The 26205-nt window shown below is 44.7% G+C and overlaps 2 protein-coding genes across 2 annotated transcripts in view; both read left to right on the plus strand.

Moving 5' to 3' along the window:
- PAAF1 (proteasomal ATPase associated factor 1) overlaps positions 1-3153 on the plus strand; it is a 40623-nt gene extending 37470 nt beyond the window's left edge. Inside the window, 1 exon segment of the mRNA XM_052652666.1 lies at positions 2047-3153. Within this exon segment, the coding sequence (XP_052508626.1) occupies positions 2047-2124 (78 nt within the window). The 3' untranslated portion in view covers positions 2125-3153.
- A 9352-nt stretch (positions 3154-12505) lies between these two features.
- Positions 12506-24808, plus strand: DNAJB13 (DnaJ heat shock protein family (Hsp40) member B13). Its single transcript, XM_052653252.1, has 8 exons — positions 12506-12573; positions 16464-16567; positions 17625-17786; positions 20918-21075; positions 22113-22226; positions 23589-23702; positions 23986-24062; positions 24655-24808. Exons 1-8 carry the CDS (start codon positions 12506-12508, stop codon positions 24806-24808), a joined length of 951 nt encoding a protein of 316 aa, XP_052509212.1.
- The last annotated feature ends 1397 nt before the right edge of the window (positions 24809-26205 follow it).

Below are 26205 nucleotides of genomic sequence, written 5' to 3' on the forward strand. Positions count from 1 at the left end.
GGGTGATTTTCACCTGGGACCCAGGGCTTTGGAGGGAACTGAATCCAGAAACTTTGTGATTACTAGGGGTAATACCGTACTTAGGTGTGGGACAGAAAGAAATAATTGAGTCAGAGTGTCTTCATCATTTACTGGCTCTAGAAACTGAAAAGGTCACTTTACTTCCTCAGTCTGTCAGTTTATCTGTAAAATGAGTGTAACAGTGAAATAATACATATGAAAACTCTAATCTGTAAATATTACTTTTATTGTTGTTGTTGTTATTTAAGTTCAAGACTGATTTGATTAGAGTGTGTTGTTGGAGAAGACTCTTGAGAGTCCCTTGAACTGTAAGGAGATCCAACCAGTCCATCCTAAAGGAAATCAGTCCTGAATATTCATTGGAAGGACTGATGCTGAAGCTGAAACTCCAATACTTTGGCCACCTGGTGTGAAGAGCTGACTCATTTGAAAAGACCCTGATGCTGGGAAAGATTGAGGGCAGGAGAAGAAGGGGACGACAGAGGATGAGATTGTTGGATGGCATCACCAACTCAATGGACATGAGTTTGAGTAAACTCCGGGAGTTGGTGATGGACAGGGAGGTCTGGTGTGCTGCAGTCTATGGGATCACAAAGAGTTGGACACGACTGAGCTACTGAACTGAACTGAACTGAAGAAAAAGAAAAATAAAAGGGGAAATAATGTTCGTTGACCAGTCATTGTTCTAGCTGTTTTACATATCAGATTTAATAGTTATCATAGCTTGAGGTATAGATATTATTATTCCTATTATTTTCTTATATTTTAGAAAAATTTATAATTTATGCACATGTATAAAAATTCAAACAGTGCATAACTGTGCAGACTTAAAAGTCTGCTTTAAGACTTTTGGTTCCACTGTTTCCTAAAGTAACTAGCATTAATAGTTGTGTATATTTTAAGACTGTTTTTGGAGAATTTGTACTTAGACCTTTGTTTATGTAGTTATGTAAATAATATAGTTTTATCTTTATACATAATTGGGATCATTCTGTTATGTATTGCTGCATGACTTGGGTTATTTTACTTAACATTTTAGAGCTCTTTCCAGACAAATGCTTCTAGATATACTTCATTTTATAAAATTCCTGCATAGTGTTCTATATTGTGAATTAACACATCATTCATTTTATAAATGAAGAAACGGGACCAAAGGGGTTGAGAAGGCTGCCCTAGGTCATGCAGCTACATATTGGCACACCTGTGATTAAAGCTAACTCCAGAATTCATGCTGTTTGCATTAAATTAATGGTTCTTAATCTCCTTTGTCTCAGACTGCTTTGAGAATTTGATGAAATCCTTCTCAGTAAAAAAAGGCACATATTGAGAACTCTTTGCATATAATTTTATGAGGTTCGTGGATACCCAGGCCTTCCTTTTTTTTCTCTCCTCCCCTGAAGGCTTCCAAGTATAATTTAATAACAGATGTAAGGGACCAACTTAATTTTAGCTGCACCCCCTCTTTATTCCTAAACTCTCTATTCCTAAGCTCTGTCAAAGGCGATTTTAGGGTTTAATGTGACACCGCCCTCTTCTGGAGGAGGCAATGTTGTTGTCAGTTCCTAAGTCGAGTCTGACTCTTTTTGACCCCGTTGACTGTAGAACCCATGGATTGTAGCATACCAGGCTCCCCTGTTCTCCACTATCTCCCGGAGTTTGCTCAAACTCAAGTCCATAGAATCGGTGATGCTATCTAACCAGCTCATCCTCTCCCACCCGCTTCTATCCAGGCTTTTCTGTAGGCCATATGCTCCCCTGTGCAGACCCCTCTGCTCTAAACCATGCACAGCACTAGTGCGTTTTCTGTCCAGTTGGCCACTTAATTTCTCTGTTCTGTACCCATGAGCTCCCGTGATTCTGGTCAGCTATTTTTAAAATATATAGCATGGATATAATTCTTGTCTTTGGAGTCAGTAAATCTTCTCAGACTCCCTTGTATTAGTAGGGGTCAATGACAAGACTCTTATGTTTTTGAAGTGGAAGAATCCCAGGCTTCCTTTGAGCTGTGAACTCTTTGTGTTCCAGGTAGCCACATGGGAGAAGCAGATCTACACATGTTGTCGAGATGGTCTTGTGCGACGCTATCAGCTCTCAGACCTCTGACCCCGTCAGTCAATGAAAAAGATCGACTCTGATCAACAGTGAGCAGGAACATCATCAGGGACCATGGAAGGACCATGAGTGACCTTTGTTGTATTGGGTACCCTTTGGAAACAATAGAAAATCAGCTGCTTTGGCCCATGTGGAGCTGTCATTCCATGACAAGACGCACTTTGAACTGAGTAAGAAGCTCACATGTGCTCGCTGCATTTGTCCCAACTTCTCCCTTAAACTCAGCCTGGCAACATAGGGCAAGGAAATGGATGCTTATAGTGTGATTCCACACCGATTGTGTTCAGGGTTTACAAGGACTGGAGGACTACAACCTGTTCTCTGCAGGAAATAAAGAGAATATGGAGGAGTCTGAATTTGAGAAACTTTGTTAAATATTCTTGCTCTAGCAAAAAGTCAGTCACAGTGATGGGATTCCTTTCTCAGGCACTTCCTATCAGCCTGGCTATAGGGAAGGGCTACTTGACAGTAGCAGTAAGTATCCCATGTGTAACCTGGGAAAGATTCTTATACAGGAAGAGTAGTAACCACCATCCCAGTTTTCCTTAGATTAAGGGGTTTTCTGCTACATGGGACTTTCTGTCCTGGGCAAACTGATATGATTGGTCAGCCTTTATACAGGTGATGAAGTTGAGTCATATCTTTGTAAAGGTGACAGCTGTCAAAGTGTGGTTCTTAGAAGAGCTGTATCAGATCACCCAGGAACTTGTTAGAAATTCTGGGAACTGCCTCCCCTTTTCAAACTTAAATCAGAAATCCTATGTATGGGGCCCACAGTCAATATTTTAACAATTTCCAGGTGATTCTAATTCCTGATAAAATATGAGAGACAAAAAGAGATGGTGAAGGGCAGTTTAGTCATAGATGGAACTCAGTGCTCATGGATGAGGCTGAAGAGGTTGACAGGGTCCAAATAGTGAAGGGGCTTAAATGCCAGGTAAGGAGCTTGAGCTTCACTCGGTTGGCATTGGGGAACCACAGAACACTTTTTTAAGCAAGGGTACAACATGGTCACTTCTTTTTTTCCCTAAACATAAAAATAAAAATGGAATCATAATTATATATATTCCATGGCTTATTTTCACTTAGTGTCTCTGAGTTCTTTCCATCTCAATACAGTTGGACTTTCCTCATTCTTTTTAATAAAACGTGTAGATTTCCTTGGCAGTCCAGTGGTTAAGACTCTGCACTTCTGCTGCAAGGGGGCATGGGTTTGTTCCCTGGTTGGGGAAATGAGATCCTGGATACTGTGCCAGCGCAACCAAAAAAAGAAAAAAAAAGACTGCTAGTAAGACTCAAAGAGATCTAGTGATTAGTCAAGGGTCATACAGAGTAGGAACTTGAACGTAGTTGAACTTTAAATCCTATATTTTCCTTCTGATTGCTTTTGCCTAAACCAAATTGAAAATAAAATACCGTAATTCAATGAATATCTACTGGATATCTACTCTGTTCTAGTTACTGTATTTAGATACTTAATCCTCATAACACTCTTAAAAAGGAAATGGTATTATTCCTATTTAAAGGATAAAGAAACTGAGGCTCAAGAAATGAAGTACCAGAGCCTTGATTTGGACCTTTCTCAGTGTGTCTGCAAGGCCTGTGCTCCTTCCACTACACCGTGTGGTCACGAGACCTCAGGGACTAGAGCAGTTTCATTCATGGAATGATTTGTGATAGGGTCAGGTAGACTCAAGAGGCGGAGAAGGCAATGGCAGCCCACTCCAGTACTCTTGCCTGGAAAATCCTATGAACGAAGGAGCCTGGTAGGCTGCAGTCCATGGGGTCGCTAAGAGTCGGATATGACTGAGCGACTTCCCTTTCACTTTTCACTTTCACGCATTGGAGAAGGAAATGGCAACCCACTCCAGTGTTCTTGCCTGGAGAATCCCAGAGACGGGGGAGCCTGGTGGGCTGCCATCTATGGAGTCGCACAGAGTCAGACACGACTGAAGTGACTTAGCAGTAGCAGACTCAAGAGGACATATTCCAGAGCTCAGAAACATTGAAAGCTAGGAGGTCTGGGGGAACCTCTAATATGTCAGATTAACAAAACAGGAGGAGGAAGATTTTGACTGAGTTCAAACAGCAAGTGCGCCTCTTGAGTTCCCATTCCAGGACTCGTTCTTGTTTATTACCATCACATTCACGAACCCCTTTTCACAGGTCTCCAGAGTTGACATCCTGATTTTGATGGATGCAGTGACTCTTGACAGCTGTCCTGAAATCCAGACCCAAACAACAGGAGCAAAGGCTAGCTTTCAGGTACCCCAGACCTTATTTACTGTGAATGGAATCATCCCCAGTTTGCAGCAGAGTTTTTTTCTTTTGGGTCAAGGAGTGCATTCTGGGTGAAAAAGTATTGACAGCCCCCATCTGGAACACTGCAGGCCCAGGGAAGCTCTGTGCTTAGAGTTTGTTTCTTGGTTTTCAGGCGCCCCCTTGTGACTTCTCCTGAAAAGTACCGCTGTTTCTCAGACCTGAAAAACTGGCAGCGGCAGTGGCTGTTGAGCGTATACTGTGTGCCAGGCAGGCCTCACAGTAGCCTTGTAAAGTTTTATTTTTCTTGAACAGATCTCTTTGTGGATATATTTTAAATTTACTTTTTATTTTGAAATAATTTCAAACTAGCAGATAAGCTATAAGAATAGTTCAAAGGATTCCAGTATATCCCTACACATAACTCCCAGTTGTTAACTTTTTATTATGTTTGCTTTATCACCCTCTCGCTCCCTCTCTCTTTATATATATATATATATATTTTTTTTTTTTAAACACAGGTTATATATGCTGTATATATATTTTTTCTGAATCACTTGTAATACACAAATGTTACGTCCTGTCAGCTTTCAGTACGTCAGTATGCATTTGCTGAAATCAGGGACACTCCTGTATAACCACAGTACATCTATCAAAACAAGGAAACCCCCATTAATCCTATACTACCATCCAGTTTGCTGACCCCATTCAAGTTTTGCTGGTTTTCCCAGCAGTGTCTTTTATAATCAGTCTTTCCTTTGTGGTCCAGGGTCTAATCCAGGATCACACATTGCATTTATTTGGCTTCTGTCTGGAGTACTTCCTCAGTTTTTCCTTTTATAACCCTGATAGTTTTGGAACATAGGCCACTATGGGTTTGTCTGATATTTCCTCATGATTAGATTCAGGTTATACATTTGGGCAGGAATATTCCCAAAGTAATTCTCCATCCTAAGAGCATGGTATTGGGAGCCAGGCAACGTTGATTTGTCTCTCTACTGGTGATGTTAACATTTTTTTTCCTTTGGAGATATAATTCACAAACCAAAAAATGCACCCTTTTAAATTACACAATTTGGTGGTTTTTAGTATATTTATTTACAAGGTAATGTGGCCATCACCACCAGTTCCAGAACATTTCATCACCCCAGAAAGAAACCCCATATACTTAAACAGTCACTCCCCATGCTCCAGCCCTGGCAACCACTGATCAGCGGACTCTGTCTGTGTGGATGTGCCTATCCTGGATGTTTTAAATAAATGGAATATATGTGACCTTTTGTGTCTGGCTTTCACTTAGCATAAAAATTTCAAGGTTCATCAGTGTTGTATTAATAGCATTAATAGCATGCATCAGTACTTCATTCTTTTAACCCACTTGTGATGGTTAATTTTATGTGTTAACTTGACTGAGCCATGTTGCACAGATATTGGTCAAACATTCTGGATGTTTCTGTGTTTTGGGGGTGCTATTAACATTTAAATCAGTGAACTTTGAGTAAAGCAGATTGCTGTCCATAATATAAGGCTTCATCTAATCAGTTGAAGGCCCTAATAGAGAAAGACTGACTTCCACCAAGCAAGAAGGAATTCTGCCAGTGGATTGCCTGTGGATTTGAACTGCAACTCTTCCCTGGGTCTCCTACTGCACTGCAGACCTGTCCTGCAGATTTTGAACTTTTTCAGTTCAGTTCAGTCGCTCAGTCCTGTCCGACTCTGCGACCCCATGAATCACAGCACGCCAGGCCTCCCTGTCCATCACCAACTCCTGGAAAACTCATACTCATGTCCATCGAGTCAGTGATGCCATCTAGCCATCTCATCCTCTGTTGTCCCCTTCTCCTCCTGCCCCCCAATCCCTCCCAGCATCAGGGTCTTTTCAGATGAGTCAACTCTTCGCACCAGGAGGCCAAAGTATTGGAGTTTCAGCTTCAACATCAGTCCTTCCAATGAACACCCAGGACTGATCTCCTTTAGGATAATTTAGGATGGACTGGTTGGATCTCCTTGCAGTCCAAGTGACTCTCAAGAGTCTTCTCCAAAACCACAGTTCAAAAGCATCAATTCTTCGGCACTCAGCTTTCTTCACAGTCCAACTCTCACATCCATACATGACCACTGGAAAAACCATAGCCTTGACTAGATGGGCCTTGGTTGGCAAAGTAATGTCTCTGCTTTTTTAATATGCTGTCTAGGTTGGTCATAACTTTCCTTCCAAGGAGTAAGCGTCTTTTAATTTCATGGCTGCAGTCACCATCTGCAGTGATTTTGGAGCCCCCCAAAATTAGATTCTTTAAGCCTCTATAATTGCATGAGCCAGTTCCTTAAAATAAATCTATCTATATGCACACAAACATATCTTATTGGCTCTGTTTCTCTGGAGAACCCTGCTAAGTCACTTCAGTCATGTCCGACTCTGTGTGACCCCACAGACAGCAGCCCACTAGGCTCCTCTGTCCCTGGGATTCTCCGGGCAAGAATACTGGAGTGGGTTGCCATTTCCTTCTCCAATGCATGAAAGTAAAAAGTGAAAGTGAAGTCGTTCAGTTGTGCCTGACTCTTAGCGACCCCATGGACTGCAGCCTACCAGGCTCCTCCGTCCATGGGATTTTCCAGGCAAGAGTACTGGAGTGGGTTGCCATTGCCTTCTCTGGGCTCATCTCCCAGTGGTCCCTATCTCTGATCAAGGCACTGCAAGTCTAGAATGTCTGAAGTCATTCTGACTCCTTTATCTTTTCTTACAGTACACAGCCAATCAGTCATCAAGTACTGTAGATTGTAAGCCCTCCACCTCCTCCACTTGTACTTCCCATGTTCATCCTCACAGACAACAGTCAATCTCTACTCTTGCCTGCAGCTTTAAAATTGCCTCCTAAAATTATCCTGCCACTAGTTGCCCTAATACACCATTATATGGATATACTACAGTGTTTTAATCCACTCATCGATGATAGACATTTGGGTTGTTTACATTTTTTAGCTATTATGAATAGTGCTGCTGTGAACATATGTTTTTTGTTCTATTGGGTATATACTTAACAGTGGAACTGCTTGGTCATATGGTAACTCAAGGTTTAATGTTTTGAGAAACTGCCAACTATTTTCCAAAGTGGCGGCACCATTTTACAGTCCCACAAATGTAAGGGTTCTAATTTTTCCATGTCCTTGCCAACTCTTGTTTTTGTCCATCCTTTTTATTTTAGTCAGATAAAGTTAAGTCAATTAAAATGGTATCTATGAGATTTCTCCACAGCAAATTTTATAAGTATTTGAGGGAGAACTACTTTGAAACTATATAAATATCCTATTCTTCAACAATCTTATAAAACTAAAACAACTAGTTTTAGCATTCTTTAATGATTTCTGTCTGAATCAGTTATTCCTATGATAATTGCCAAATGGTGGTTTTCTAATTCCATTATTCTCTTTACATTTATAATCAGCATGCTACTGTAAGGAAGAACTTTCCCTTCTCCCTGATTTATTTATTCATTCACTCATTCATTTGTCATAGATATATTATTATAAATAACTCATAGATTGATCTTTTATTCTATAGATTATAATCCATTATAAGCATGCTGTAATTATAATCCATTATAATTATACTGTGATTTATTTTGATATTTAGATTGTCCCATTTGGGCCAATGAGGGCTCCTCCAAGCTGTATCTTATGCCCTTTTAACATTTTTCTATCCTTCTTTGAGCTGTTGCACATTCTCTGGCCCCATAAGATAGTCAAGCCTCAAGTTATGATTTCCCACTCCAGGCCTGGAATCAGTCATTTGTCTAAATGGCTCTGGTTTCTTTTAGTGGATAATTGTATTCAGAAATCAAGATCTGGGCAATAATATGCTCTTTACTCCTGGGGTATTGTTGCTTCTAGGCCCTATCAGAAGATAGTACATCTATACACCTGTCTCTACATCCATCATTCTATATATATTAAAAATCATGAGTTCACACTGATGTCACCAGTTCCAATCCAACTCCGCCTTCTCTATATATACCTCCTTTCTCCAAAAATGAGAAGCTTGGCTCTCATAATTCTCAGTATATTCACGTTTGCTCAATACCATTGTGAGTAACCAATTTTCCACCCACCCAGGTCATCTCCTTCCCTTTCACCACAGCTCTTGCATAGCTGGTGTTCCTCTAGAGTCTCCTTCTTCCTCTCCATTCAGCCAGTCCCAGATAAAGCAAAGCCTTCCCCCAACCCTCTGAGTTTAATAACATTTTTTTTTTTTTGGTAATAAGAGTAAAACAGGGAATTCCCTGGCAGTCCAGTGGTTATAATTTAGTGCTTTCACTGTGGGAGCCCAGGTTTGATCCCTGGTTGTGGAACTAAGATCCCACAAGCTGCATAACCAGAAAAAAAAAAAGGTAAAACAAATGGCCAGTACCCAAGAAAAAATGTTCAATATTAGTAGTTAAATAAAAATGCAAATTAAATCCATGAGAAAGCTCAGAAATGCAAAAAATATAAAGAGTAATTCCACATTTTCATTTTACAAGCAGACAATGATGTATATTTGTTTGTATGTATGTTTGTATGTTCATTTTACAAGCAGACAACTATAGCTGAGAAATGATTGTTTTAAGGTCATAAAACCAGTCGCTAACAGGATTTGGCTCTGACTCTGCTGCATCAGAGCTAAGGGAACATCTTCCATGTGATACATGCTTTTGTATAGTTTTATTTAATATTTTCGCACCAGCTCAGTGGTGGAAGTAATACTCCCATTTATTCAAGTAAAATTAAACTTGGGGCCACTAAGTACACCTCCTTCAAGTCACACAGATGCCATGTGAGCTCAGCAACATCAAGATATGGTCACTCTGACCACTCAACTCCCCCAACAGCTATCCTTTACATCTTAGATTTCTAGTTGATTTCTCTGTCCTTTGACCCAATTCCAAAAGTGTGTTTTGTCACTTCCAAATATACCTAAAATAGATCTTTTGCCTCAAACAACACGAAAGTTCTATAATACTTTGAGGCAGGCCCTCCTCTGTAGTAGTGTGGCTTCAGAGGACCCAGGAGAGTTCTTTCGGTCATTAGTATCCAAAATGTCATCAGGGAACGATCAAGAATTTCCATCCACAATGAGAGATGAGTTTTAAAATGTAGCACCTCTCTTTCCCTGTATGACTGATATTAGTTCCTTTCTTAATAACACACTTCCCTTTGAGAGGAATAGGAGGCTAAGTATCTAGAGAAATTACTCCTGAGGAAGGAGGAGGAGAAGAGGAAGGGCTGTAGCGAGCTGCTGACTCAGGGACAGACCCATGGAGCCACAGCAGTAGTCCAGATACAAACCATACATTTAGGTGATTTCTGTACTTAGCACAGCAGTCACACAGACTTGTGGGAAAACAACAGACTGTTGAATGAATGAATGGTTCTGAAACAATGGGATATCAAAAAGAAAAAACCCACATGGAACCATATATAGGAAAATAAGTTCTAAGTGGATTAAAGATTTAAAAGTCAAATGGACTTTTGGAAGAATATACAGGTGAAGATCTTTATGACCTTGTATAGGGAATATTTCTTAAACTAGACACAAAAAGTATAACCCAAAAGAAACAGGTTGATAAATTTTACCCCTTTAAAAAAAAAACAACACTAAAAAGACAAGCTCCAAGGTGGAAGGGGTTTGTATTTTATATTATCAACAAAGAAACATGAAGAGTAAAAAATCAATTTTCTAAAAAAGGACAGCCCAGAAAGACAATGGACAAAAGGTGTAAATAGGCACTTCACAATGAAGAAAAAAATTGGCAATAAAAATGAAAAGACCTCCACCAAGAAATGCAAATTAAAATCCACAGTGAGATGCTATTTCACACCTATATCAGCAAACATTTAAAACTTTGACACCAAGAATTGTGAGAATGTGGAGCAAAAAGGAGCGCACATATACTACTACATTGCGATTGTAAATTAGAATCTCCACATCAGAAAACTGACATTATCTTGCAGAGTTGACACACATGCCCAAATATTCAGGATCAGCAGTGAGTGCTAAACAGCCACTATGAAGATGTCATACACATGCACCAACATGCCATTTGCATGGATTATACCATTTCTAGAAAGTTTAAAAGTATGAAAAGGTACATATGTTTGGGAAGCATGCAGCAGTATGTGGAGATGGCTTGTGCCAACCTGAGAGGAACTGGTGAGTGCTATAATTCAGGGCGGTTTTTTTTTTTTCCCCTTCTGGCAAGCCTGTTAACCATTTACCAGTACACCACCAGATACAAGGCATAGTATTGGGTTGGCCAAAAAGTTCATTCTAGTTTTTCTCTTCAATAATTTGGAAAAACCTGAACAGACTTATTGGCCAACTCAATAATAATAGAGTAAGAGAGTGATAAGTAGGGAGGGGAACACAGGGGCAACTGTCCTTCAATAACAAATGCTCTAATGCTACTCTTGTGCATGCAGACTATTTCATAAGAAAAAAATATCTGGGTTGAAGCCAGGGTCCCTGGTGGGTGTGGTGGGGAGGGTCTGAGCAGAGGTGGCAGCACAGGTGAGTATGAGAGAGAGAATGGTTAGTTGGGCAATTGCTGGTGCTACAGGTGGGTGTGAGAGGTAAGAGCAAGTATGAGGGGGCAGATCACAGAGTGTGTGCCAGGATGAACAGCTTGGATTAACCAGGCAGTCAGTGGAGTGAGGTCTTGGCAGGGTAGAGGTAAGGTGGCAGGACAGGAAGGAAGTCGTGGTGGCCTTGCTGAGAGAAGAAAGCCAAAGCAAGGCCACGGCTAAGAGAAGGACAAGCAGAGCAGGAGCTCGAGAGGTGTCTAGGAGGTAAAATGGTCTGAGCTTGGTGGCTGGGTGTGGGTGACTGAGAGGAAAACAGCACTGCTGCCCTCAAGGAGGTGCAATGGAACTCCCCGCTCTTTAACGGTGGGTTATGTACTCTTCCTTCCAAAGAGTACAAGCCAGAAATGGGTAAACCTGAGAAACACTGCCTCAGCAGGTGATCAAGGAAGGTCAACGTCTTCGGCGAGAAGTCGTGATGGTACACACATTTGACCTGCTGTGATGAGGACAGCACTTTACCTGTGTGGTCTTCCTTCCAAAAGCACCCCAACCCCAGTCTAAATCATAAGAAAATCATCAAACAAATCCAATTGAGGGACATTCCACAAAATACCTGACCAATGCTCTCAAACTGTCAAAGTCATCAAAAGCATGGAAATTTTGAGAAATAGCTGTAAACAAGAGGAGCCTAAGGAAACATGACAAGTAATTGTAATGTTATTTCCTGGATCAGATCCTGGAACAGGAAAAAAAGAAAAAAAAACTTAGGGTTTTTTCCACTAGGGTGAAAACTAGGAAATCTGAATAAAGTATGGAGTTATGTTATAGATTATGTATGTGCTCAGCCGCTCAGTTATGTCTGACTTTTTGCAACCCCGTGGACTGTAACCTACCAGGCTTCTCTGCCCACGTAAATTTTCCAGGCAAGAGTACTGGAGTGGGGTGCCATTTCCTACTCCAGAGGATCTTCCTGACCCAGGGATTGAACCCGCCTCTCTTGTGTCGTCTTCGTTTGTGGATGGATTCTTCACCACTGGTGCCACCTGGGAAGCCCCCATAGATTACGTATGGATATGGGTTATTATTTCTGACAAACGTACCATTCTTGTGTAATGTGTTTATGATAAGGGAAGCCTGGTGTGGGGCATACGAGAATGCTATCTTCACACCTTTTCTGAAAATCTGAAAACATTCTGAAATAAACCCGTGGCTGATTCATGTCAATGTATGGCAAAACCAATACAGTATTTATTGTAAAGCAAAATAAAGTAAAAAAAAAAAAAGAAAAATAGCCAAATCTGTTTGGTCTGAAAACTTAATTAAAACTGATTTCTACTCTCCCTAAAAACCCTGGTTTCTTATCAGGCTCACAGAGTCAGTCCTAGTTCTCTCAATCCCTCCTCTACAGGCACAGGTGAGAAGGGGGTTTGCTTAGGAAGGAAGGACTACAACTCCCAGCGTGCCCCTGTGCGGTTGTCAGGAGCAACCAAGGAATGCAGACTAACAGACCTGCCACTGGAGTCAGGACTATCCACCGACTGACAACCGGCCAGCCATGGGCCAGGATTATTACTCTGTGCTCCAGATCACTCGCAATTCAGAAGATGCTCAGATCAAGAATGCGTAAGTTGGGGTAAGAGCAAAGCTTTTGGGTTGTGCTGGGACAGGCCTCACCCTCATCTCTTCCAAACTGAACTTTCCTGCACAGTTTAGGGCAGGCAAGGTAAACCATGTTCCTTCTCTTACTTCTTGCACACCCACATCCTGGCTTTGGGTTGGGTCAGGGTTCCCAATTCATCATCCTTTACCCTCTATGCCCTGTCTGTTCTCCTGGGTACCATGGTCTTCCTAGCAATAAAGTGAGAACAAAGGAGACTTTACCCTTAATATTGTAGAGACCCACATGATTGCGAACGGGAGAGTGACCTGGCCAGATGTGTTACAAATTTTATTCTGCTGTCACGTGGGGTTTTGGTATTGAATAAATCCCATCTCTGAATAGTTCCATCAAGTCTCGGGGACTTTGTAGTATTTCTGAGAAATCTGGGGCAGGAATCAGAACATTTTTCTGAAAAAATGTTTTTTGGTGAATATTATGTGGGTTCAGTGTGGTCTCAGCATCTGGAGATACTACTGTGAATCAGACGTGCAGCTTAATTTTGTTGATGAATACAGATGTTGAATAAGTCACAGTAAGCTTGATGAATGTTACGAAAGGGGACATACAAGGCATGTGGAAGCTATATTGGAAAGAGAGAGACCCCTTCAGTTGCTGTCACAATAATCAAGGCAAAAAGATGAGGCTTGAAGCAGGGCAGTGAGCTGGAGAGAGAAGAGAGAATGGACTTAGTTATTAATTGGATCATTGTGGGGTAAAGAAAAAGGGAGGAATCTAGGATAATTTCATGGACTAGTGACAATAGCTACACTCCATTGAACTGTGCAGATGCTGTTCTGAGAACCTTCTATCATTTCATTTAATCCTCACAATAGCCTGAGTGGCAGGTACCATTATTATCCCAGGACCATTTGCCTAGCAACCGGCAGAGCGAATATTCAGCCACCTTGCCTACTATTGTTGCCTACCATGGATCACATCTAGTAAGGGATCTCAGTGAGCTAACTGGAGAGAGTCTACAGTGGTTGAGAAATAAGACACAAACTCATGAATCAATTAGAGAACAATTCAGGATAGTCTGTGATGTCATCCACTGTTCATAACATTTGGTTGGCCAGTGAAACATGTCTAGGGAAATGTCACAAGGAGAAAGGGCAGTTGGAAAGCAGAAAGATAACCTAAGCATTAGAAGCATTGTTTCCATGGGGAAACAATGGAAACAGTGAGAGACTTTATTTTGGGGGGCTCCCAAATCACTGCAGATGGTGACTACAGCCATTAAATTAAAAGATGCTTGCTCCTTGGAAGGAAACCTATGATCAACCTCAGCAGCATATTAAAAAGCAGAGATATTACTTTTCCAACAAAGGTCCGTCTAGTCAAAGGTATGGTTATTCTAGTAGTCATGTATGGATGTGAGAGTTGGACTATAAAGAAAGCTGAGCGCAGAAGAATTAATGCTTTTGAACTGTGGTTTTGGAGAAGACTCTTGAGAGTCCCTTGGACTGCAAGGAGATACAACCAGTCCATCCTAAATGAAATCAGTCTTGAATATTCATTGGAAGGACTGACGTTGAAGCTGAAACTCCAATACTTTGGCCACCTGATGGGAAGAACTGACTCATTTGAAAAGACCCTGATGCTGGGAAAGATTGAGGGCAGGAAGAGAAGGGGACGACAGAGTATAAGATGGTTGGATAGCATCACCGACTCAATGGACATGAGTTTGGGTGGACTCTGAGAGTAGGTGATGGACAGGGAGGCCTGGCGTGCTTCGGTTCATGGGGTCGCAAAGAGTTGGGCATGACTGAGCGACTGAATTGAACTGACTGAAGCATTAGAAAGAGTGAGGTCTGAACCTAGGTTCTCTTACCTGTTAGCTGTAGGACCTAGGCAAATTACTTAACCTTTCTGAACCTCAGTCTTCCCATCTCTCAAAAAAAAAAAAAAAGTTGTTGTGGTACTGAAATAGAATTATATGAGATAATGAGATGAAAATGCAGAGCAGTTATTTGCATCTGAAACCATGTCTTATAAAGAGTGATTAAAAAAACAATTTATGTTCTAAATGACAGTTTTTAACCCTTCTTCCCTGAAACAACTCTTAAAACGTGAATCACTTGTTTGAGACACTCCGTTATGGGAGTACCTAGATTTTGACACACACACACACCCAAAAGACTAAACATATAATGAAGTAAAGTACCAAAGTGATTCATAATCACCCAGCTATTAAGTTCTTATTCATTTTAGGCTGCCACTTCTAGGCTGTGACTTCACCCCTTTCTCTCCCACTCAGGAAAGCAGGTGCCACAAGAATCATCTTAAAATCCCTCAAGTTTATATGAAAAACTGAACTCTTCTCAAACCTCATTACTTTTACTCACTGTTAGAGTTTTATTGCAATTCTCATACTTAACTACAACCTTTGCAAGTGAGAAGGGCTGATTTGGGACTTTCAGGGAGGCTGTGACAATTGCCTTCAAGTCTTTCAAGGTGGAGCAGATTCTATCTGTAAGGCCCCAGATCAGAACTGTGACCCTTGTGGATGGAGACAGAGTTGCAGAACAGCAGACCCAGCTCAGGAAGAGAAAAGTGTTACTCAAGAGTCAGAGCGGTCCCACAGCCAAAGGGGCTGCCTTGTGGAATGGTGAGTTCATGTCTCTCATTCACTCATTGCACTTGGTGAGAGGCACTGAGGACGCAGAACTGGACACAGCAGCTGGAGGGACTCACTCACAGGCCCATCAAACAGCGGGAGCACTGTGTGCTAAATACCAGCATCAAAGGCACTGGCGCTGCTGGAAAGGAAATCTAATCTAGAATGGAGGCTGTAGTCAGGGAAGGCATCCTTGAGGAGCGGACCCCTGAGTTGAATGTGGAAAGATGAATAAATATTTGCCAGGAGGAGATGAAGGAGGCTGGAGAGGGTTGATCATTCGGGGTAAAAGCAGGAGAGTGTTGAAGGCATGAGCAGTGCAGCGTGCAGAGTGCGGAGCCTGGAGAGAAGAACCAGAGAGGCTGTGGCAGCAAGGAAGGGGAGTGAGAAGGGCCGAGTGAGAAGCAGGAGTCGAATCTTAGAGACATTTGGGTTTTACACTAAATTCAAAGGGCGGGGATTTCCTTGGTGGCCTAGTGATTAGGATTCAGCGCTTTCACTGCCATGGCCTGGGTTTAATCCCTGGTCTGTGCGGTATGGCCAAAAAAATTTTTTTTAAGTTTTTATGGGACTTCTCTAGTGGTCCAGTGGCTAAGACTCCACACTTCTAATGCAGGGGGCCCAGGTTTGATCCCTGGTCAGGGAACTAGATCCTACATGTTGCAACTGAGAGTTTGAAAGCATCATTTAAAAGATCTCAAATGCCGAAATGAAGATTAAAGATTTCTCATGCCAGTACAGCCAGATAAATATTTTTTAAAATGTTTTTGTTGTTTTAAAAAGAGAGAAACTCTGGAGCTGCATGAGATTTGAATCCTGACTCCTTGAAGGAAAAAAAAAAGACAAAGGAGGAACCAGTGAAGGGTTCAGGCAGGAGAGTGACTTGGTCAGGGAGCATTTTAAAAGGGCGAGTTAACAAAAAAGAGAGAAATCAAACTGGTGGCAGCACACAGAATAAACTGGAGTCGGGGGCGGGTGGGGGTGGGGGGGACTGGAAATAGGAAGACATGGTTCTGTAATAGTTGTGGAAATGAAGAGGCAAAAAGAAAACATTACCTAGAACGAAAAGCCAGTGTGAGTTTTCATTGGAACAGGGGTGTAAGGGTCAAAGGAAAACTTGGAGCCAAAGATACTCAGCTTTTCCACTTCAGGTTCTGTACAAATGGCAGGCAGCTGACAGCAGAGCCAGCTCTGAGCCTTGGACTGTGCCTCAAGGTATTAATCCTTCTTCTCTAGGTACCGGAAACTTGCCCTTAAGAACCACCCGCTGAGATCCATTGAGCCAGGTGCAGTGGAGACATTCAGGCAAATAGCAGAGGCCTACGATGTGCTGAGCGACCGTGAGTGACTGGGGCTGAGCGTGACGGTGGCTCCTCTGCAAACCGGCCCCCCGCCCTGCCCCCCGGCCATCTCCTTCAATGTCATTCCTCACTCAGAAGAGTGTCAGGCTTTCTGAGGGGGCCCAATGGACAGCAAGCATTCCTCTTCCCGGCCCAGAATCTAAGCAAAGTAGACACAAGCTAAGGTGGAGGACATGGTGCAGAGAGCCCCCAGATTAGGTTGACCTGCTTCCCGAGTCTCAGCAGTGCAGGGCCCGGGGCAGGGGCCCCCCAACACTCCCCGGGCCTCACCTGTCCCCTGCAGGGATGCAAAGTGAGATCCTTGCTGCCCAGGGAAGAAGGCTAAGGCTGAGGCAGACACACCCAGTTATTCCCAGAGTACCAAGAGGCCAAATCTCTCTCTCCCTGAGGACAGCATAAGTACCAAGGGACAGAGAGAGGTCTGTGATTGGGAAATCTCTCTCTGCTGTGGCAACCTGAAGCCTGGGGAAAGAGATCCTCGCCTCTGTGGGGTGCAGTGCCCACGTGGGCTCCCTAAACACTGTCCTGGAGGCTGTGTGGATACTGTGCAGGAGAATGGCCAGAAGATCACTGAAGTTTCCCCAGCCCCAGGTTCTCAGGACTTTGGACTCTCAGGATTTCCAAGCTCTAGAATTTGGCAGCTCTTGACTTCTTATATCCTACAGGCTCAAGGCACTAGGACTGTATTTACCCACATAAGACAGTAGCTGTAATGACTGAGTTAAACCAAACGCCAGCTCAATAGCCCGACCCTCAGTCTCCCGGTTTCTTCTCCAATCCCCAACCCTCCCCAGCAAGTTTTAGTTTTTCTCATCTCTCCTCTGGGCTATGGGGCCATACGTAGGTCCACCCAGGGTGAAATTAAATCCCTAACTTCTAGTGTCTCCCTCTAAAGACTTCCAGACCATGGCCACTTTAGAAATAAGGCTGTTTTCACCCTGCTTCTTCCTCTCTGCCCCATATCCTCTGGCTTCCCTGCCCTCCAGCTCTCTTAGCCCCCATGCTGGCCCCTTCTCAAGGTGACGCATATCCACAGCTGTGAAAAGAGGCATCTATGACAAGTTTGGAGAGGAGGGTCTGAAGGGCGGAATTCCTCTGGAGTTTGGATCGCAGACCCCATGGACAACTGGTTACGTCTTCCATGGCAACCCAGAAAAGGTTTTCCATGAGTTCTTTGGAGGAGATAACCCCTTTAACGGTAAGAGGCCCTGCCTGCCCCTCTGCCTTACTAGGGAAGGATATAGCTGTAGAAGATGCTTTTCTTTGAGTAGTTTTGTTTACTTTAAGAAATATATATATAGTGTGTGTGCGTGCTCATCCATGCTCAGTCGCTAAGTCGTGTCCAACCACGACCCTGTGGACTGTAGGCCACCAGGCTTCTATGTCCACAGGATTTCCCAGGCAAGAATACTGGCGTGGGTTGCCATTTCCTTCTCCAGGGGATCTTCCTGATCCAGGGATCAAACTCACACCTCCTGTTGTCTCCTGCATTGGCAGGTGGATTCTTTATCACTGCTGCTGCTGCTAAGTCGCTTCAGTCATGTCCGACTCTGTGAGACCCCATAGACAGCAGCCCACCAGGCTCCCCTGTCCCTGGGATTCTCCAGGCAAGAACACTGGAGTGGGTTGCCATTTCCTTCCCCAATGCATGAAAGTGAAAAGTGAAAGGGAAGACGCTCAGTCGTGTCCAACTCTTAGGGACCCCATAGACTGAAGCCTACCAGGCTCCTCCATCCATGGGATTTTCCAGGCAAGAGTACTGGAATGGGGTGCCATTGCCTTCTCCACTTTATTACTGAGCCATCTGGAAAGCCCCATATATATATATATATTTAAAAACCCTATTTATTGAAAAAGAAATAAATTTCAGCCCTCCATTCCTTCCCCCAGAAGTAGCCACTCACTGTTACAGTTTATGTATCCTTCTAGAAATATTCTGTGCATTTATGAGTTTAGATTTATTTTCATATAGCCTTTCATCTTGTTAAGGAAATGGGACCACACTGTTTACACTGATTTTTTTCACTTATATCTTAGAGATTCTCTTATTATACATTATATTACATACAGATCTACCTTATTTATTGTAATAGTTGCATATAAGATTCCATTGTACAGCACAGAGCTGGGCAGGGGTAGAAGAAGTTGAGGAAAGAGGAGTTTGGGGACATATTGGTGACCTCTCTAACTGGTTAGTGATTAACCCTGCCTCTCCCGGACCTCAGCTGCTGACTTTATAGGAACTTGAGTCTGAGATCTGTAGTGGTCTTGAGCTGGGCTGAACCGTGAGGAGAAATGAAGTCTGGGGGAGGGTAGGGAGGACTGCATGCTGCAACCTGTCTTCCACGGAAGCTAACACGTCATTTCTGGCTCTACCAACCACTGCCACCAGAGGACACTCCTCCCACTCCTGAGGCAGCCAGAGTTGAGGAGCACTTGCCCAGAGTTGGGGGAGGGGAGGGGGGGATGGGAGGTAGGGAAGTGCGGGTGAAGGGAGTCTAAAGAGGAGGATGAAGCGGTGGAGAGCCTCAAGAGATGGTTATCTTTGGATCTGCAATTGAGGATTTACTGAGTCCAAGCTTGTACTGCTCACTGCAGGACAGGCCAATAAATTAACAGATGGGTTGTTAGGTCAAGGAATAGCAACTTTATTTGCAAAGTCAGGAGACCAAGAAGATGGTGGGACCCATTGTGCCAAAGAACCATCTTGCCTGAGTTAGAATTCAGCCTTCCTTTAAACTAAAAGGGGAGGAGTAAAGTCAAACATGACTATGTCAAAGCCTTTGACTGTGTGGATCAAACAAACTGTGGAAAATTCTGAAGCAGATGGGAATACCAGACCACCTGACCTGCCTCTTGAGAAACCTTTGAGGAAGCAACAGTTAGAACTGGACATGGAACAACAGACTGGTTCCAAATAGGAAAAGGAGTACGTCAAGGCTGTATATTGTCACCCTGCTTATTTAACTTCTATGCAGAGTACATCATGAGAAACGCTGGACTGGAAGAAGCACAAGCTGGAATCAAGATTGCCAGGAGAAATATCAATAACCTCAGATATGCAGATGACACCACCCTTATGGCAGAAAGTAAAGAAGAACTAAAGAGCCTCTTGATGAAAGTGAAAGGAGAGTGAAAAAGTTGGCTTAAAGCTCAACATTCAAAAAACTAAGATCATGGCATCCAGTCCCACCACTTCATCGAAAATAGGTGGGGAAACAGTGGAAACAGTGGCTGACTTTATTTTTCTGTAGCTGGTGACTGCAGCCATGAAATTAAAAGACGCTTACTCTTTGGAAGGAAAGTTATGACCAACTTAGCATATTAAAAAGCAGAGACATTACTTTGTCAACAAAGGTCCATCTAGTCAAAGGTATGGTTTTTCACTGGTCATGTATGGATGTGAGAGTTGGACAATAAAGAAAGCTGAGCACCAAAGAATTGATGCTTTTGAACTATGGTGTTGGAGAAAACTTTTGAGAGTCACTTGGACTGCAAGGAGATCCAACCAGTCCATCCTAAAGGAGATCAGTCCTGGGTGTTCATTGGAATGACTGATGTTGAAGCTGAAACTCCAATACCTTGGCCACCTGATGAGAAGAGCTGATGTTGGGAAAGATTGGGGGCAGGAGGAGAAGGGGACGACAGAGGATGAGATGGTTGGATGGCATCACTGACTCAGTGGACATGAGTCTGGGTAAACTCTGGGAGTTGGTGATGGACAGGGAGGCCTGGCGTGCTGCAGTTCACAGGGTGGCAAAGAGTCAGACATGACTGAGCGACTGAACTGAACTGAAAGTCAAACATCTCCTAGTTTCGCTCAGCCTTAGGAGAGGATGTATTCATTTCTTCCTCCCTTCAGTCATTCATAGGTGAGCCTGGTCACCATGTCTCCTGTGAGCGGAGCAAAGGCATTTTAGCTTAATGTTCATCACCTGGGAGGCGGAGTTCCCAGTTGTTTAGTTGCTAAGTTGTATCTGACTCTTTGCAACCCCATGAACTGTAGCCCACCAGGCTCCTCTGTCTGTGGGATTTCCCAGGCAAGAATACTAAAGTGGGTAGCCATTTCCTTTTCCCAGAGATGGGCCTTTATGTATAATTTAAGCTTATAAGCAATATCCCTTTAGTGATTACCTTGTAATAGAATACAAAGGTGCTTCCCTATTACAAGGGCAGCACACTGGCCTGGCCAAACAGGCCTCAAGTCTGTGAGGTGGGAATGGGGGGCTAGGTGTTACACTTGGGGACTGAAGAGGTGAGGGATAGTCTGTGTATCTGAGTTTCTGGACATAATTTCTCTTACTCCTCACCTCTCCCCACCTCCTGCAGAGTTTTTTGATCCAGAAGGAAACGAGGTAGACTTGAAATTTGGGGGGCTCCGGGGCCGAGGGGTCAAGAAACAGGATCCTCCAATCGAACGAGACCTCTACCTGTCCCTGGAGGACCTATTTTTTGGCTGCACCAAGAAAATTAAGATCTCCCGAAGGGTGAGTACTTGGGAGCCATCTTCTATCCCCTCCAACCCTACTGGTCACCTCCTCCCTGATCCTAAGTGGAGACCTCAGCTATGGTCTCACAGAAGCATAGAATCTTAGATTTGGAGCCCTAGAATGGTCGAATTATAGAATCTGAAGTTTGGAAGGGATAGTTGAGGGTTTTAGCATGGCTCTTTCCTCCTGTAGGAATCCCCTCTGTGTGCTTTCCTAATGGGGACCAACTCTTTCCCTTCTCAGCTTAGCCCCATCCCTGAGGAAAGTGGGAAGGCTCTGGATGGGAGGAGTCTCCTGTGAATTCTGCCCTCTGGGTGTTTCCTGACAGTCCCCTGCAGGTTTCTTCTGGGTGTTTGCCTCAGGAGTAAGAAGGAGCCATGTGGGCATGGAGGGTGGGCCACGACATGTTTCCAAAGGGGACTGGTTGAAGAAGACCCTCAGTGCCTCAGGTCCCAGACCCCATCCTGGCCCCTGTCCCTTGGTCCAGCCCTGTGCTAGGCACCCAAGCAAGACCCCTCACACATCTGCCCAGCAGAGGAGATGCCAGCCGCAGCCATGCTTTCCATGGAGGGAGGGCACCCAACTGGGCATGTGATTGGGAAATAGATGGATGATAGAGGAATGCTTTGGCAGAGGCCAAGTCATGTTGCCCTCCGTTTTTTTCCCTTTGGGATTAAGAGATCTGCCAGAGGCTCCAGGTCAGAGCCTCTGGGGTGGGAGAGCAAGTGAGTGCGTGTTCACCATGTGTCTGTCAGTCACTAAGACCATGTAATTTCTAGGGCTGGAGTTGTGACCTTGATCAACTCATGGGGAATGCTTGGCACCTCAGGCCCCCACCCTATGACATATCCTGCCATCCTGGAATCATAAGTTCTTGATTCCAGTGGAATACGATGGGAGTAGAGATGGCTCAGACAGGTTCTCCCAGTGCTGGAAGACTGAGCTGCGCACAGATCCCATGGAGCATCTTTCATGTGTGTTAAAGCCAGCTGGGAAATCCTGAGCCTATCTCCTTCCCCATCATCTCACTACAGGTGCTGAACGAGGATGGGTACTCCTCTACCATCAAAGACAAGATCCTCACTATCGATGTAAAGCCTGGTTGGAGGCAGGGCACACGTATCACCTTTGAGAAGGAAGGGGACCAGGTGAGGGTTGGGAAAGCTGTCTAAGGTCAGTTACCTGGGTTCGTGTGATGGGAAGACTGAGGAGGAAGGAGGCCCCTGGGAGCCCTTGTCTGGAAGGGAGACCAGTCTGCAGGGGAGATGAGCTGATTCTATTGCCCCTTCTGAGGGACAGAGCCTCCCACAGTGCCTCGGTGAGTGGGTCACCCAGGACTTCTCCTCATTTTGCAGAGTGAGAAACAGGCCCAGAGAGAGAAGGGACTTGCTCAGGGCAAGAGCACCAGAGCTTAAAGAAGATCCCAGTCCTAACATCAATGCTCTGATTTTCTTTTCAAAAAATTATTTACTTATTTGGCTGTGCCAGGTCTTAGTTGCAGCATGTGGGATCTAGTTCCCTGAGCAAGAATCAAACCCATGACCCCGCATTGGGAATGTGGAATCCTGGACATTGGACAGTAGGGAAGTACCCTTCCTGATTTTCTTGTGTGTTTCTCTGAGTAAAGCCCAACTGTAGGAGCTACTCAGAAGCCATTTATTTATAATACTTCTAAATTACTTATTTAAATAAAAATATAAAATTATTGTCCAAAGCGTGCTGATTCCTCAAATTCTGAAAAGAGAAGGAATGATGGTATCTTTGGAGCCAGAGAGATGAATTCCTCTGCCCATATCTCTTGCCTCTTTCTCACTTATGAAACACCTACTTCTGAAAACCCACTTCAAGACCTACCTCTAGGACTTCCCTAGTGGTCTAGTGGCTAGTACTCTGCATTCCCAGTGCAGGGGGTCCAGGTTCCATCCCTGGTCAGGGAACTAGATTCCACATGTCACAAAACCAAGACCCATCACAGCCAAATAAATTAAATTAAATTAAAAAAAAACCCCACCCAGTTCTAAAGCTCCCCTCTGCAGGCAGCCTTCCCTGACCTCTCTCTGAGCTGCCACCGCTGGGTTCCCTTTATCTCAGTCTTGAGGATTCACTGTGTCCCTGCTTCCCCCAGACTGGAAGCCCTGGTGGGTAGGGGCCAGTCTGATTCCTCTGTTCCTCTGTCGAACTCCCACAGGAGTTCCAGCAGAGTTCTGGGGCTTAATGAAGCTTGGCAGGACAGTCTTGCAGGCAGTACTCTGACCCCAACCCAGTATGCTGCCCTCCAGCTGCTACTTGGGCTGCAGAGTAATGGCAAGGGGAGGGTGATGGGCAGGGAGTGGGTGTGTGCAGTCATTGGGGTAGGTTTCTTTCTAAGGCCAAAATGGAAAGGCCCTTCCAGAAAAAACTGGTCTAATCTCCTTGTTGTTCAGATGAAGATTTGGAGACAATAGAGAAAGGAACTTGGCCAAGGTCCATAGCCAATTAGTCCTTGTCACCCCTTGGCCTCCCCTGCCCAGGGTCCCAACATCATCCCAGCCGACATCATCTTCATTGTAAAAGAGAAGCTACACCCTCGCTTCCGCAGGGAGAATGACAACCTGTTTTTTGTGAACTCCATCCCCTTGGGCAAGGTAAGTGGGCACAGTGGAGGAGCAAAGGGTGGGCAGATCACCTGGGCTCCACCAACCCCTTTACCGCCCTCTATCATAACATATATCAATGTCACTCTTTTCTCCCAGACTGTGAACTCCTGAAGGCAGGTAATTGCTCAGCTCACTCACCTGTTAGTCCTTGAATATCCTTTTGTCTCCTTGAGATCCAGCTTAGAGCCTGGCATCAGATAGTCTCATAAAGTACCTTCCAAACAAAATGGACATAGGGACCACTCCCACTTTTGGCCTTCATGTCCCCTAGGCTCTGACCTGCTGCACCGTAGAGGTGAAGACCCTAGATGACCGTCTGCTCAACATCCCCATCAATGACATAGTCCAGTGAGTCCATTTACTTGGGCCCCAATAGACGGAAGAAGGGCTTCCTGGTCCTTAGAGGCTTGCCTGGTACAGTTGTTCAGGTGGCACCCAGTTCAAGAGGGTGAGAGGGATCGAAATCCAGCCCCCATTCTGGCCAAGCTGTGGGCTGCATTCATTTGACAAATGGAGTGCCTTTTTTACTTGTATGAAGTCATCGTGGAGGCTAGAGGGCCCCATTGTTAGGAAATCCCTGTTGTCTTCATCCTCTAGAATTTCCAGAACTCTAAGCTGCATCCCCCAAGCCCCTTCCCCAGTCCTCTGTGTGGGAAGCTTGGCAACCAAGCAGTCCCCACTCCAACCCAGGGTCTGCTCACTTTCCTTCCCTCCTTGTCCTGGTTTCCATCTAAATGAGATTCCTGGAATCCTCTGGAATCAGAGACTCAGTGTACATGGATTTCCAGGGAGCAAGCTGTCTAGAACAAGCCAGTCTCCTCTCCCCTGCCACTGGTTCTAGAAGCTGGTGACTGCTGCCTGCCTGAGGTTATGTGAGCAGGGGCAGATGTCTGGCTCTCGTGCCCTCTGAGTTCCCTTCTTTCATCCTCCCCTATCTCAGCCCCAAGTACTTCAAGAAGGTGCCAGGGGAGGGGATGCCACTGCCAGAGGACCCCACCAAGAAGGGGGACCTCTTCATTTACTTCGACATCCAGTTCCCCACCCGCCTCACACCCCAGAAGAAGCAGATGCTGCGCCAGGCGTTGCTGACATAACATAATTCGTAACTCGGGTGGGTTGGAGGCTGAGCAAGGGGAGGGGAAGGTGAGCGGGGCCTGACCCCACCCCTACCCAGCCTCAGGGTGTGCAGGGGAGCCTGCCCACTGCACAGACAGGACGTGAGGACTGGATGGCATGGGACTTTTGAACTGACACAATAAAGTTTTATTTCCTATCCTCCAGCTACACCCAGGAGAGTTATGCGTTAGATGGAGAAGAGCTTTATACAGCCCTTCTCGTAGAGCAGAGGCAAGGGCGGGGCCCAAGAAATTGAGGAGCTGGGACCCCATCCTATGTGAGCCTGGCCAGGTGTCTGAGGGTTCAGAGCCTCTGTGCTCCCACCTTGATAGTGAGGTGCAGTAAGGCATCATCTCTGAGGGTCCCCAGACCTATTTCTCATGACACAAGCTCTCTGGAAGGGCAGTCTCTAGTGTGATATAGTCACAGTGTACTCAGGAAAACTGAAGCACAGAGAGCAAAACACTTGTCCCAGGTCACACAGGGCTCAGTGGCAAAGCTACGTCAGAACCTTGAAGGCCACTTCTCACAACTTCACTCTGCTTAGAGGCAGCGCAAAGGACACAGTGCCAGAAATGGCTTAGGTTTCTGCCTTGCCAGTCTCCATGGCTGGTTCTGTGCAGTGGGTCCTGAGCTAGAACTAGGCAGGTTCTTAGAACTGGGCTCTGCTTCTAATCCTGCCCCTGCCCCTTTGGACATTATTATCCATCTTGCTGGTAAAGCAGAACCCATAACCCTCCTCAGGCTGCTCACTGATGTGAAGGTGCTTGGTGAACTCATGGCATAGGTATCAGGGTTACAGCATTGCTGCCAATATGGCCTATGGGAGTGCCAGCCTCCAGGCCCACCTGGGCTTGTGCAGACCACACCTGCTTCCCCAGTCTGCCTTCTGTGCCCGGGGAGGCACCCCTCACTGAAGTCTGGGCTTGGGCTAGGAGAGATTCAAGCTTATGATAGAGAGGGTGGCCACTTACATGGAATGACTTGAGACACCAGAGGGAATTCCCTGGTGGTCCAGCGGTTAGGACTCTCTGCTTTCCTCAAGAGTGAGGGTTCAATCCCTGGTTGGGGGACTAAGATCCCATAAGCCTCGCAGTGCAGCCCCTCCCCCCCCCCCCAAAAAAAAGAGGTGGGCCAAAAGAGGGCCCCGTAGAATAGATATTGCTTCGATTCCACCATTCAAAATATCATATTAGCTTAAGCCATTTCAAACCATCAGGGAGAAAGCTGCAGACCTTGAGATGTAGAATCTGACCCACAGTTCATTAAATAATGTGGGCTTTGGAGTTAGGTACACCCCCAGGAGTTCTTGCCAGCTGTGTGCCTTTGAGCAAATCGCTTCACCTCTTTGAAGCTGTTTATGATCCCTATCTTG

Source organism: Budorcas taxicolor, chromosome 15 (assembly GCF_023091745.1).
Source record: "Budorcas taxicolor isolate Tak-1 chromosome 15, Takin1.1, whole genome shotgun sequence".
In the NCBI taxonomy this organism is placed as follows: domain Eukaryota; kingdom Metazoa; phylum Chordata; class Mammalia; order Artiodactyla; family Bovidae; genus Budorcas; species Budorcas taxicolor.

Excerpts from the sequence above, each read along its gene's own strand:
- DNAJB13 (XM_052653252.1), top strand. The coding sequence starts at position 12,506 with ATGGGCCAGGATTATTACTCTGTGCTCCAGATCACTCGCAATTCAGAA. Across the intron at positions 12,574-16,463 it reads GATGCTCAGATCAAGAATGC|GTACCGGAAACTTGCCCTTA; the intron begins GTAAGTTGGGGT and ends CTTCTTCTCTAG. Across the intron at positions 22,227-23,588 it reads TTGAGAAGGAAGGGGACCAG|GGTCCCAACATCATCCCAGC; the intron begins GTGAGGGTTGGG and ends TCCCCTGCCCAG.